Consider the following 14,980-nt stretch of genomic DNA (forward strand, 5'->3'; position numbering starts at 1 on the left):
GGCATCGAGGCGAGCATTCATCTGGAAAGGGGGTGGGGGGTGGGGGTGGGGGGTAGAAGAAAAAAGAAAAAGACACAGCTTCATCCATCCGCGAGTGTCTGCGACGTAACACAAAAGTGTGCACAAACAGAGAATGGCGACTGACGTCACGCAGCTCCCCGTGGCTACGCAGGAGCCTTCATCCCTCTCGTTTCTCAGAAAAAAAGAAGAAGAAGAAGAAAAAAAAGAAGCTCTTCCAGTCGGATCTGCACAGGCGTCGCTCTGATACGACAGATATAGACAGAAAGGGGAAGATGAAATACCGAAAGCAGCAAACCTCAAACTCCTTGAGGACTTTTAGCTCCACATGTTGTTACCTTGTGAAAAAGCACTGCAAATTACATAACCGGTTGGAATCTCCTCCTCCTCCTCCTCCTCCTCTTCCTCCTTTCTGTCGTTAAAACACGGAAAACGAAGCAGCTGCGTGGAGAGTCTGACCCAACAGAGATATCAATAACGTGACCGTGATCATGAGAATGGAGCCTGTGACCTGTGACCTTATCATCACGGGGTGGCTGCTTTAAGATTAAAGAGCTGATAGTGGTTGGGGGATGGGGGGTGGGGGGGACAGGCTGCAGAGGGTGAAACTGGCACAGCTACTGAAGAGGAAGGGATAGAAGAGAGGCGAAGGTTACTGTGACCACTGTTCACTATCTCCTCTAATAGCATAATAGCATCTGCACAACGGTGGGAGCTGTGGAAGCCATAATGTTTTTTTTTCCCCCCTTTGCTCGCTGGTTTCAAAGCTCCAATGTGTAATATTTTAGGGTAACCAATGGGTGGAAATGCAACGCTTTCTGCGCGGTTGGGCTTTAATTCATTTGGAGTCACATGAAAGTAGGATTTGTTGTACTTCCTTTGTTCCCTTCGGTGGCACTTTTCGTTGTACGCTGTGCAGAACTTTGTCTTGACCCCCGTTGTCGTGTCACTACAGTAGCCCGGAAGGAACAAACTGAATGTTGAGTCAGCGTGAGGCAGACTGTGTCCACCTGGCTGCAGTTGTTTCCACCTGATATGGTCCACAGATCTGCATGGGCCTAATCAGCAAAACCGGGGCCTAGACTCTTGGTGCGTTCAAACAGCACTGGGAAATTAGGATTCCTGAGTTCCTAGTTGTAAGTTTTAACAGGAGCGCCCCTTCCAAGTGGGATGTCTCACTTGGAAAGTTGGGGGCAACTCCGACTAGCCCCAGTTATGATTTCAAGATGGCTGCTACTCAAAACTTTAGTAGGTAAACGCTGTTACTTTTAATGTAGTAAATATTCGTTCTTTAAGTTGTTTTTCTACATTTAATTACTCATACAGTTAGTATTAAAACATGTTCCTTGAGTAGAGTGCATATCTACTTAGTGAGATTTCACATTCTGAAACTGCGAGCCAGCCGGACCGGGTTCACAGGAGCTGCCATCTTGTATTTTCAGGACTAGAGTCCGCGCAGGAGGGCTGCAGGGCTTTACTCCCAACACGCACAACCATGGTGCCACACAACCTTTCTTTCAATCATGAAACAACTAATTACGACTGAACGCATCGGAGCAATGAACACTCTCACATACAGCATTAAAGCTGTGACTCGAGCGAGGAAACGGAGAACCTCCCGGGAACGTTTTGAAACACGTCGGAGACTCCTTTAATTTCTCGCCAAATAGTCACCAATCGTCGCAACTCAGTGAGAAAGTGGCTTCAGCTGTAAACAGTCATTTATTTGTCATTTTTTCATTAAAAAACATACAAACAGACTGAAAAATAGTATATTTTGAGTGAATTGAGTTTTTAGGCGTTTATGTGAACATGCAGAATGGTTTGGAGTCTGATCTTTCTGTTGATTTTAACAACATCCATCTATTCCTGTTCTTTCTGATTCTAAACGAGAACCAGGAGGAAAATGGAGGACTTTGCTGTGTGAAATGGAAAGGATATGACTGGATTTGAAATGAGTGTGTGCACGACGCGTGTGTGTGTGTGTGTGTGTGCAGCATTGTGGTGCTAAGCAGGACTGAGCTGCAGACAGCTGCTCGCTCCTCTAATTAAAGCCAGAAAGCCTCGTGGTGAATAATGAACTCTACGGTTTGGTTGAAGATGACTGAAGCGATTGTGGTATTTTCATTCCACCCCGCGCGCTGACAGGAAGGGCATCGTCTGCGCTCGTCGCCCGGCGTGCTCTGAGAGGCCCGCTCCGGCCGCGCGCTCTCATGAAGCGCGCCACGGCGCCGAGGCTCCAAAGGTCAGCCGTGTTGTCGGGCAATAAAAAGCGCGCCGGTCACTCGGCGCCGCGGCAGCGTGACATTACAAATGTGCTATTCTGAGAGGGAAGCGTCCTCCGAGTCCGAGGTGTGACCGTGCTGACTCACTGGGGTTGGTGAAAAACAGGGAACAGATATCATGTCGTGTCCGAGAAGCCCGTCGCTCCTCGGCAGAGCCTGAACGGTGCGGCTGAAGTTGGCTGTGTGTTCCTGCTGCACTCACACACAAACACACACACACACTCAGGAACCAGACCCTAGTTACGAGGCAGAGTGTATTGTTTTGTGTGTGCAGCTGATTAAATAGGAGTTGAGGTGGTTATCGGTGCTGCATAATGATGCCTTCTGCATGCGGCCCATATGCAGAATGTGGCTGCAGTGCGCGCTCCCGAGTCCCCGCGTTCCGTGTCTGCTCGTTCTCGCGCTCATTAATTACATGTAAAATACCTGAGGTTGGTGGTTGTTAGGAGGCGCTGTCTGTTCGCTTTAACGCCGCTCGCTGCATGTTAATTAGCTGGCTGTGAATTATAAGATTTAAACAAAAGCAGCTGTGGCTGCTTCTGGGATGGAGGAATTAGTGGGGCGTGAGCGATTGTTTTATTAAGATCATTATCCTGACGGGAGCTGGTTTTCTCTCCACGAGTAAAACAGGGGGGCTGTGTGTGTGTGGGGCGATCTGGCCGTCAGACAGCCGCAGCCGCCGATGACCAGAGGGAGGAAACCCGTGTGAAGGAGGCAGCTCCTGTGAATTAGCAACCATTTTGATCTTGTTTGTCCAAACCGATCCTGTTCCATTTTATTTTCAGCTCGTGGAAAACAAGCTTGTGTTATTTTTACTCGGCGTTGCCATGACAACAGTCCTTTTTTTGCTTTCCTCTTTTTTTGAAAAAAAAAAAAAAAAAAAGAATATATTTTTTTTATTTAGTCGGATCTGGGAAAGTTTAGGAAAAGCAAAAGGAAACTCTTTGAGGAAGTTTGGTGAGATTTTAAACATGAGTCAGCTGTTATTGTTTTTGTTGTTGTTGTTGTTTTCTGTTTTGGTGTTTTGTTGTGGCTTCAAATTACTGAAAGATAAAACTGTCAGATATGTTATTATTTTTATGGCTATGAATTAGCATATTACCAAAAAGAAAGAGCAAATCCTCATATTTGAGAAGCTGCTTTCTTAAAAAAAGTTACATTTTTCTCACAAATGATAATTAAAAATGCAAAGTTGCATGTTTATGCAGAAATATTTACCCTTTGTTGTTATTTTATATTTACATGAACATTTATCTGCTCTCATTTATTTACACTAGAGCTTCACTAAAAAACTTTGGTAGTAAAACCAACACTTCTTAAAATATAGCATTTTGCATGTCAAAGTTTTGAACAAAGATCTTACAGGATCTGTTAGTGCTCTGAGTATGTGTTGAGGATGACTCTCAGCTACTGTCACACAAAATCTGGGCTCGATATCTGTAAAACCGATCGAGTTAAGGCCATTTTAAAGTTTTCTAAGGTTGGCTGGCTGTGGCGGCCATCTTGAATCAGGTTACCTCCAAAAGTTAATCAGCTGTAGATGTTCATCCAGCGATTACTTTCTAGGAGTTTCATTAAAATCCGTCCTGTGGTTCATGAGATATTTTGCTAACAGACAGACAGATGAACACACACAGAAACACGGGTGTTAATAAGTCAAAATGTTCAGAGAAGTTGAGTCAGTTACGCTCGATTCACTCACAAAGTAATAAATTTACGACAAAAGCACAAAATGATATTTAATGATATTTAACCATTTAATAAAAACGAGTAAAAAAAAAAGCTTTTCAGAGTCTTTTGGGAGTAAGATGCTAAACCACATTAAACAGCAGGCAGGTGTTGTCTTTTTAACTGTCTAACGGATCACCTTCGTGTGTTTGTAGCGTTTCTAAACCCCTTGTCTGAATAAAAATAACTTCCCGAGATTTAAACTGATCGATCGGCGCCGGTGCTCTCACTGGTTGGTTTTTACGTCAGCTCTGGTGGCGCCCCGCAGTCGGATCATCGCTCCGCCGAGTTTACAGACGTCTCAATCTTCTTTAATTACGGCCGGTGGAAGGACGGCGGAAGCTGTGTGTCTTCAAACCAGCACTTAGTTAGCCCGTTTAATTAGACGCCTTTAATGTGTTGATGGGCCTCCTAATGATTCTTTCAGGCACTTTGTCCACTGGAGCTCAATAACACGAGCCATTAGAAAGAGCATCAAGGAGGTCAGAAAGTCCATGGTGTCACTTCCCTCGGGTTGGGTAGAACTCAATCAGAACCCGCTAACGTTCCCCCTCAGCCCAAAGGTTTCATGGGACAATGGTGGTGAACCCAAAGGAAGTGGGGGGGAACTGACCACGGCGGTAAAAGAGCTGGTCCTCCATGTTTCTGTCTTTGTTTTTGATTGTTATTAGAGATGTTGACCTAAAATCTGGTGTCGTAGTAGCTAAGACTGATCCCCAACATATGCTTTCGAGCGCTAACGAACACAATCTTTGTTTAAAGTTTTGCTGTTAACTATTTGGTGGCAGCTCTGTCCGTCTGTTAGCAAAATATCCCACCTGGAAGAATTTTTAACAAAACTTCTTTAATGAAGAAATCAGTCGCTGGGTGTTCGGTTGTTCAAGATGGCTGCCGCGGCGAAGGGACCCTTGGCTCACGCTAAATGTCTGGAACAGACCTTGGGCTCGAACTGGAATGCGGCAGTAGACTCTGAGCGCCGACACGCGACCGAAACGGCTTTGGCTGCGTTGTTTCTGTCGTAAAGCTCTGGCGGGCGACGTGCAAAAGGTCAGAAACCTTCGTCGTTTCTTTTTCTGTGAGCTCCCGAGATGCAAGCCCTTTGCTGTGCAAAAATCTCGAGTCGGTTTTTTATTTTGGAATGTTTGGAAGTGGGCTTGATCAGTAGAGCTGCAAGCTTTTTCTAGATAAAAGTTTTCAGAGCTTCTATGTGGAATTTAGCAGATTTTTTTTAAAAACTCAACTTCAGTCCAGTACTTGACCATTAGAGGAATGTTTTTTTTATAATTATTATTGTTGTTGTTATTAAGCCTCGTAACTCAGACCAGTGTACTATTCAGGCCTTAAAAGGCCGCTAAACTCAAGGGATGAGCTCATTTAAAATGGGATCTTCACGCACTTTTTTTCACAAACACACAATTTGTTTCAATTTTTTTAGACAAATCTTGTAAAAAATACCAAAGTCAATCATAAAACAACCACAGGGTCAGTAAGAACCAGCTCTGAGCTGAAAACTTGACAAACAGGAGGTGATTGGTTGGAGAATGATGGCCTCCGTGCCGAGGATTAGACTAGAAATGAGTGGAAAAAGGAGCCAAAATCCAAATGGAAACTTAGGCAAACCTTCAAGAGGCCTGAGGAAATATTCAGGAGGACCACTGTTTAAAAGGAACTGCTTGAACTTAAATAAAGAGTAAACTTTTACACAGACCTGTAAATGAGCCGTTTGGGTCGAATTAAAAAAAAAAAAAAGTCTCTGTCTCTAGTTCAAAGAGTTCTCGTTTCAGCTAAAACCACGGTCAGATCTAATCCAGGTTGCTGTGTGCAGGATAAGATGTTGGTTTCTCTTACATACAGCCACCATATGCACAAAAAACAAAAACAAATCATAATCAGGCTTGAGATGTGCCCGGAAAAGTGCTGCCTTCATCAGCATCAGCATCAGCAGATTCCTCCCAGCCGCTCCTGGAGATCCGGACACACGGATGCGGCGACAATATGGTGGATGTCTGTGTGTTGGAGGGTCTGAAGTTTCCACGCTGCGCAGCTGATGTGGTTGTAAGGGAGGGACTTTTCCAGCCGTGCTCTGACAGATCGCTCTGTCAGCTTCCTAATAGGAGTGGTTTTTTTTTTATCATTTTTTATTTCATTTCTGCTGTGAGTCAGTGTCACCAAGCCTCCAGCCTTGATGTTATTATTGTTTTTTATATATATACATTGTTTGGATCTTTATTTATATTCAGCTCTGCTCTGTCGTGCCCTTCTTCTTCTTCTTCCTTTTTTTTTCTTTCTTTTTTTAAATGTCGGCGCTCTCCACAAGATGTCTCCCTCACCGACGCTCACTGGCCCGTCTGTGTGACGTTAATGGAGTTTGTGAGAGAAGCATTTGTGTCAAGGAGACTGAAGGTCGCCCTGGAGACCGGCAATCCAGCACGGGACCGCCCAGCTCGCACTTATCTACGGCTGGGTTGTTGTTTTTTTTAACGATTCTGCAAAAATCCTCCCATCCTGAAGTCTGGGGGAAGATACTGAGCTTTGAAGTTTAGATGATTTACTTGATTTTTTTTAATCATGTTTTCATTCTTTGCAATTTTCGTCCTCTGCTTATGAGAGTCTCCTCACTGAAGTGTCCTAAACCTGATGAGGAGGCACTTTTGCCTGCACGCTTTCATTAAAAGACTAAATGCAGCTCGGTTCCTCTCGCTGTCCTGACCGAGCGTGCTTTGCATGCCTTTGCGGAAGTTCGAGCGAAGTCTAGTTGAGAGTAAGCAGCAACCATCTGCAGGGCCGGAATCGTGCTGCCATTTTACAGCAGGCCCAGCTGCTCCCTGTGCAGGTCTGGACTGGTAGATCTCCACGCAAGGGGAAAAAAAACAACAACTTAAAACTAAAACTACAGGCGAACAGTGCGATTTAAGTTGTATTTCAGTGCAAACCTTTTGTGCAGCAACAAAGTGAGAAAAGGGGCAGATAAACGGAATAAAAGTTGGATTATTTTATGCTGTCGCAGCTCAGTACAACACTGGAGTCCTCTTCAGTAACGTCAATAACTCCCGTGTTTCTCCTCCTTCAGTTGGTGTTCAAATTATCCGTCTCCTAACTAATGAAAGAATGCCTGTTGCCCGCTGCCCTGCGTCAAACAAAGATCTTGTGTGATCTATTAGCCCTCAGGGCATGTGTTGGGGATGACTATCAGCTACTGTCACACCAAATTATAGCTCAACATCTGTTAGACTGACTCAGCTGCAGCCATCTTTGTGTTTTCTAAAGTCATTTAGCTGTGGCAGCCATCTTGAATTGGGCTGACTCTGAAAGCTAATCACTTGTAGACGTACACCCAGTGACTATATCCTAAGAGTTTCGTTAAAATCCCGTCAGTGGTTCATGAGATATTTTGCTAACAGCCAGACAGGCTTGACTCCAACAGTTAATGATAACATTTTAAACAAAGCTCTGTTAGTGCTTGGAGCACAAGTTGGGGATGACTCTCAGCTACCATCACACCAGGTTTTAGCTCATTAGCTGTAAAACCCACTGAGCTGTAGCCATTTTTCTGTTTGGTAAGGTAGGTTAGCTGTGGCGGCCATCTTAAATCGAGTTGACTCCAAGTGTTGTTCGGTCGTAGATGTGCATCCGATACTTTCTTTCTGAGAGTTTCATGACAGTTCGTCCAGTGGTTCGTGAGATATTTTGTTAACAGGCAGACAGACGAAGGCAATTACACGCCTTTCATTGTGGTGAGGGATAATTAGTCAGCTAAAGGAAATTAATCACCAAACTCTGTGAAAACTAATCAGTCCGGTAAGCAAAAAGACAAGCAGAAATGAGACAAGTAGCAACTCAGATGTGAGAAATAGTTGCTTTACCTTTTGTTTAATAATTGTAAAAGTAAAATTGTAGTCTTGGGTTTTGAACCACTGGTTGAATACATAAGTTTGAAAGTCTTTTTTTGTTCCTTCCATTTGCAGGAATTTTTTGACGTGTTGTTGTGATACTTCGGTTAGTTGCCGTGCCGTGGTGCTCGGCCGATGTGTTTCAGCGTTTCGAAATGTTTGAATGCATAAAACATATCACCAGTGCCACCGGTAGAGTGGAAAGTAATCACTGGATGAACGTCTACTATTGATTAACTTTTGGAACCCAAATAAAGATGGCCGCCACAGCTAATCGACTTTATCAAATATTTGTAATTCAGTCGATATTACAAATATTGAGCTAAGGGTTGCTGTGGTGGTAGCTGAGCCTCATGCTCAATACTCTAAGCACGAACAAGATATTGCGAGATTCTGCATAACGTCATTTTTTAAAGGTTGAACCAAAATGGCTACGACTTTCTTATTTCTCAAAATAAAACGACCTGAGTCCAAAACGCTGGAATAAAAGGCGGCGGGCGATGAGTGCTCCCTCAAGGAATCTTAGGCTTTTAATGCTTTCACCAGAGTTTTTACCAGTGTTTTAAAGGCTGTTTTTCTCCGTGAAGCACTTTGCGTCGCTGTGTTGTATAAATAAAGTTCAACGAAAAGAATCGGGATGGGGTTTGCCGAGGCCTAGCCGATGCGGCGGCCATCTTGAGCAACCCAACTCGAACGCAGAGGCAACTACAGGAAATGAGCGACGTGTTCATTTAAAAGACTAGAAAACCACATTAAACGTAACCATTATTGTCCAGTTAGGAATATTTGTTCCCCTCTTTTTTATGATTTTGTTTCAGAGAGTATTGCAGTGATTCATCAGCATAACTAAATGGAGCTGTGGGAGGTTTTTTATGTTTTTGTTTTTGCATGTTGGGATGGAAATAAAAGGCCCGGAAACATAAAAAAATGAATAAAAATATAAAAAAAACCCACCAACAACAACAACTCTGCGATAGGTAATGATGATGGAGTGAAAAAGCTTAAGGGGCTTGTTTCACGGGTTGTATTTTTGAAATTTGCTCCCCCCTCAACGCGATGTAACCGAGCAGATCCGACTGTTTGAGCTGTTATTGTATTTTTTTAATTTTTTTTTTTACCCTGGCTGTGTGGGTGTTAGGTCTTTTTTTAGGAGTGAGAAGCAGAGAAAAGAAGACTGAGAGCAGAAGGAGGAGGAGGCGCCGTTCAGCACAACACCTCTGAGCATGTGTAAAAACAAACTGTACAGTACGAACACTGCTTCTCTGGGTTTTTTTGTTTTTTTCCCCCCCCTTCTTCCTTCGCTGAGGTGAAATCTGGGAAGCTGTCCTGAATCTCGGTAGCTCGGGATGTTTTATTATGTAAAACCAGACAGCAGAGGGAGAGAGCCTCAGCTGCATTTAGGAAGGGAGAGGGGGGGAATTTTTTGCAATTTTTTGTTTTTGCAAAAGAGAAAGTGGCTTTATTCAGTCGAGTGGAAGCTGAAACATTCAGCATGAGACGCTCAGCCAGATGAGGAAGTTCCCCTTTGGTTATGGACTCCAAACGTTCGGGGATTGGTCGATGTTGTTGCCGAGATTGTGGAGGAACTTTCTGCCCTGAACTTAATTCTTTGCCTTTCACTTCTAAACCCCAGAAGTTATGTTCTGTAAATAAACTGCTTTTCCTTCACCTTCTATGTCAGAGTTTTACAACGAGATGGTACCGGTTTGAAAAAAAATGACGCGTCGTAGCGACTCCACGAGCTGTCACACTCGGAGTATGGGTTAGGCATGACTCTCAGCAACTACCACGTCGAATTGAAGCTCAGCGACAGCAAAACTGACCCAGTTGTAGCCATTTCTGTGTTTGCCAAGTCTGATAGGCTGTAGCGGCCATGTTGAATTGGACTTAAAAAGTTAATCACTTGTAAATGTCCATCCGGTGATAACTTTCTGAAAGCCTGATTACTATCTGTCCAGTGGTTCATGAGATATTTTGCTAACAGACAAACAGGTTGGACTCCAGCAGTTGTTGTTAAAATTTTAAGCAAAGATTTTGTGCTTTGAATAGCACTTGGAGCATGCATTGTGAATGACTCTCAGCTACTACCACGCGAAGTTTTAGTTCAATATCTGTCAGATTGTTTGAGTTTTAGCCATGTTTATGGTTTTTAAGGTCAGTTGGCTCTGGCAGCCATCTTGAATGGGGTTGACTCCAAAAGTTATTCAGTTATAGATGCACATCCAGGGATGACTGTCTGCAAGTTTTAAAGACATTAAAATGCCAGTTCAGTCATTTAAAGTTCAACATTCAGCGACACGTTACGTTTGAGCTACTTGTTTTGACAAAATCTCATTCCTGTTTGTGGAAATTTTCAGGTTTTTTTTGCTAATTTTGTTCACATTGCACTGCTACCAGGAATCATTGTACATGAATCCTGATCAAACAGCACATTTTGATGTATTTTTTATTGTGTTGGTTTGTCCAAACTGCTGAACGGTAATAAGGGCGCTTCAAAGCAGCGGCCCGCCTGATAAAACAACTTTCCTTAAACCTGTACGTTTGAATTAGAAAGTGCTTTATTACTCGTGAATGATCACTAACCCCCCCTGTCTGTCTGCCCCCCAGGACTACACCCTGACCATGTACTTCCAGCAGGCGTGGCGGGACAAGCGCCTCTCCTACTCCGAGATCGCCTACAACCTGACGCTGGATAACCGAGTGGCCGACCAGCTCTGGGTCCCCGACACCTACTTCCTCAACGACAAGAAGTCCTTCGTTCACGGCGTCACGGTCAAGAACCGCATGATCCGGCTCCACCCTGATGGGACGGTGCTCTACGGACTCCGGTGAGCCAACCTGTCACACAGGTCTCTCTGTGTAAATGTATACGTTCTATACATACAGGCAGGTGGGAAAGAATATTTTCACCCACAGTGACGCCTCAAGTCAGCTGACGGGGTGTGAGCAAACACGTCTCAGGTGTTTGGATTAATGCAGGCCCATCAGAGGTGTTGCATTCTGCGACGCTCAGCAAGACTGAAAACACCAAAGTCAGGCGAGACATTTCATGCGAAGCAGCTTTTAGCGATCAGATTTTAATAGACGACTCTGGTAACAAAAGGCAGCATAAATAACTTTTTTTGTTTTTTAATAAGTGGGTCATTATTTGAGGATGATTTGAAGACGAGTGGCTTCTGAGAGAACTTTAGGCTCTGCCACTGAGTCTGGAAGATGACCATGTGAGAACACCACCCTGAGCGTGATGGTGGCATTTCAAGACTGAAGTTGTTTGAAGACAATAGCAGTCCACGCTGGTCTGCTATTTCTATAACGCCAAATCGCAACAAAGGTCAACTCAAGGCACTGTATAAAAACATTCACATACATCATAAAAAAAAAACAATTAGTAAAAGTCATCTATCTGAAGAAGCCAGCAGATTGGCTTGAATCTTCACTTCTTTACAGTCTCCCATCCTGAGCAGCACGGTGGAGACAGTGGAAAAGAAAAACTCACTTTTAACAGCAAGAGACCTCCAGCAGAACCAGAACCAGGCTCAGGATGAGTGGCCATCTGCCTTGGCTGGCTGGGGTTAAAAAAGGACAGGAAAGAGACGCAGACAGACACAGAAAGACAGGTCCAGGTGTAGTTTCTATAGGATTAAAGTAAAAGAAAAACTCAGGTTAATGTGGTAATAGTTGCATGTACAAACACGGAGAGTAGAGCGAGTAGAGACAGCAGCAGAGGGAGGAAATGTGCTCAGTTTGTCCTCCAGCAGTCTGAGCCTAAAGCAGCAGAACTAAGAAAACCCAAACCAACCCCAACTATAGGATTTATCAAAAACGAAAGTCTGAAGCCTAGTCTTAAAGGTAGACAGGGTGTCAGCCTCATGGACAGAGTGCAAAGAGCTCTGTATCTACAACAGATAAGATGTTAACCGTTCACAACCTTTGCACAGAACCCCACTTCTGAAAAGCGGAGCCATGTTGTGGAGTAAAACTCCTGTTCATCTGACTCCTGTGGCGTCTGGGTTACAATCTGTTTGTCCATCTGTCTGTTCCCCTTTAAACCTCTCGAGTCTCTGTCGGAGCCATGCGAGTTAAAGTACGGTGCGAGCCGTGATGCACGTTTGTGTCCTGTAGTGTTTTGTGTCCTCTGATCGTCGAAATCAGAAACTGATGGGATGTTTCCTGTAACGAGGCCGGGTCTGATCGTATGCAGCGGTTCAGCCCGTCTCTTTCTTGGTGCTGGACTGTGATGCCTGTGAGGAGGCTGCCATCCATAATTGATCATTTATAATCAATAATGTAGCAGTTCAATACAAACACTCAGTGTGTATTTGTAGGGATGCTGCGGGTTTGCTCGCACGGCCCAACTCAACCCGTCCATCTCTGTGCTGCTGCCTGCTCTGATCTGTCATCGACTTTGTGTGTGTGTGTTCAGTCATTCTCTTTCTAGACTCAGATGCCCTTCTTGCGCAAAGACTGCCTTAAAAATTAAAGCATCTGCACTGCACCAGATTATTCATCGCTGCATTTGTTTGAGCAGTGGAGAAATGTAATTTTACAACGCGCTGCCTCGGTTATGTAAGCCCAACGCACGCTTCTGCAGAGGAGCCCCAAAGTTGGCGCAGGCTCGGCGAGTTGTCGAACGGGATGGGGTTACGTTGTCCCCCCCGTCGTTTGGTTTCGAGGACTTGGTCCAGGTTTTATTTGATGCTCCTCCAGACACAAACTCAGCCCCGGCAGATGTTCATTGGCTCGGAGCTCGCTGACGCGTACCTGTAGAGACAAGCAGGCTTGTCTTTGTGAACATGGAGGGCATGATAACGGACAGCAGACGCAGTGACTCTGAACGGGACAAAGAACGCATATCCTGTCCAAGTGCCTTAAAGAGTCTCTGTAAACATCAGCGGTGTTGGAAAAGGAAGTTAGAGTCAAAACTTGAAAGCCACGGTTCAGAGTTTTATCTTACCTCTTGTGTATAGCTTTCTGAACGGTCTCATTCTGGAGAAACAGAGCTTAATTCTGACCAGATTGATGAGCTAAGAGCTAGTCTGAGCGGAGCCGAAATCAGGTGGGCTTGCTGCCATCTTAAAACAGCTCCAAACGTCCAAATCAGGTTCAGGTGAATGCTATGATGTGATCCTTCTCAGAGCTGTCAATTTGACATTACAGTTCTTTATTGCATTAAACGCTTTGGTTAATTGCAAGCACAAATAGCAGCAGCAGCGTTTCGAGTCCAACCTGAGGGGCATCATGTAACGTGCAAAATGACGACGACGAACTGCTACGACATTTCTGAGATTTTAGTTTCAAGATGGCAGAAATCCACTTTGGTCTTGGCGGCCATTAGCTTGTATATCTAACCAAAATTAAACAGTTTCTTCAAACTGAAGGTGTTCAAAGAGCTATCTTCAACAGGTAAGATACTAATTGTTCTCCTTAAGCAAAAAAGCAGCAGAGAACAGAAAACAAAACTAGGCTGCAATGAGACCCTTTGGAGCTCTTTTCGGTTTAAAAAACATCTTCCTGGGTGCCTTTTTATCCAAGCAGCCATTTACTCAGAAAACATGGAGCTCAGTTTAGGTGCCGCGCATAATGGCGTTTTGTCAGAAAATTTCACAATATTGAGACAACACGGCAAAATGTGCACACACCCACGCACGCGCAGAAAGAGGCACTTAAGCGTTGTTTCAGTCAAAACTTCAGCTTTACCATCGCAGAGTGTGTGACTCAGCATATTTGTGTTGGCTAGATCATTTAAATGCGCCCTAAATGCGCTGCATTTTATATTTACACACATAACCTACAAATTACCTAAAACACATCATCAAAACAGGTCATCTTTACAAGAAACACAAACGTATCCACCTAATAATAGCATAGTTGAAGTACTTTTACAAATTAGGACAAGGACACGACAGATGTTGATTAAAAATACAAAATGCATAAATAATAATTATTATTTTGACTACTAAATATGAATGATATTCAAGTCTGAACCGTATCGTTTCCAGCTGAACCCTTTGTGGGGGCAAATATTTATCAGGTGTTATATAAATCAACTAATCTAACAGTAAAATGAGCTAATAATGCTCCGTTACTACACTGTATCCTTACTCTGAAATCTGATTTTTTATTGAAAAATAGGCTTAAAACCAAAAACAACTGGTATCTATACTGTTGTTGAAGAGGTTTTGCTGCTCATTAGAGGAGCTTTAACAATTCCCACAATATAAAAGTCCAATAGTTTTTGTTTTTTACCCTTTTTTTTGTTGCTTTACCATATCCTGGATGACGGAGGATGTGCACCTGAAATCTGATTGGTTTAAGTCTCTTCTTTCCTGTCCAGAGATAACACTCTAATTCTGATAAAATCACCTCGAGGGAGTCTTGTAGGTTGTACACTGTAGTTTACATTTATCTTCAGAGGAGGTTAAATATCTGGATTTTTAAGGAAGAAAATAGCTGGAAAGATGATCCACAAACTTTCTGGATGTGCAAAATATTAAACATTTGAAACAGAGGTTAATATCTCACTATACAGAGGTGATGACAATGTTTGATGCAGCACAGTGTGCTTTATTGATACTTAGGTTAAAATACATGGAGTGCAAATGCAAAACAAGTGACAGTATTTTATTTAAAACGTCTAATTTTCTCTGACTTTACAGCCGTGGTTGCTGGAATTCCCACCGTAAATCCCGCAATGCTAAAGCACGGACTCCATTTTGCTGTTTTTATTTTTGCCATAAACGTTTCAGTAAATCGGTGGACCGACAGATGCAGCTGAACTTCCAAATCTCCCTCCCTGCAGTGCCACAAGATAAACATCCTGTGCGTGCCAAAGTCCAACAAATCAAACTCTCTCGAAAACGTGCACACGAGTGGTGCAGGCTTTTCGAAATGTACGCCGTACACAGCAAATCCAGGAGGCCCAGATTAACACTGTCAGATTTGATTTCAACACTTTTAAAGTGTCTATATGGGTCCACACCAGAAAGTGTTAATTTAACTCTTTTTGGAGAGTTGGTACCTTAACTCTTATAAAGTGTCAAATATCAAATCTGCTGGAGT

The 14,980-nt window shown here is 43.6% G+C and overlaps 1 protein-coding gene across 3 annotated transcripts in view; it reads left to right on the forward strand.

Annotated features, from left to right (window-relative positions):
* gabrb2a (gamma-aminobutyric acid type A receptor subunit beta2a) overlaps positions 1-14,980 on the forward strand; it is a 39,338-nt gene that overhangs the window by 3,447 nt on the left and 20,911 nt on the right. For all 3 annotated transcript variants that reach the window (XM_017424163.3, XM_017424166.3, XM_017424164.3), the window contains exon 4: positions 10,529-10,749. In XM_017424163.3, coding sequence (XP_017279652.1) covers positions 10,529-10,749 — 221 coding nt within the window. The remainder of the gene's footprint in view (positions 1-10,528; positions 10,750-14,980) is intronic.

The sequence above is a fragment of the Kryptolebias marmoratus genome, linkage group LG9 (genome assembly GCF_001649575.2).
Source record: "Kryptolebias marmoratus isolate JLee-2015 linkage group LG9, ASM164957v2, whole genome shotgun sequence".
Lineage (NCBI taxonomy): Eukaryota > Metazoa > Chordata > Actinopteri > Cyprinodontiformes > Rivulidae > Kryptolebias > Kryptolebias marmoratus.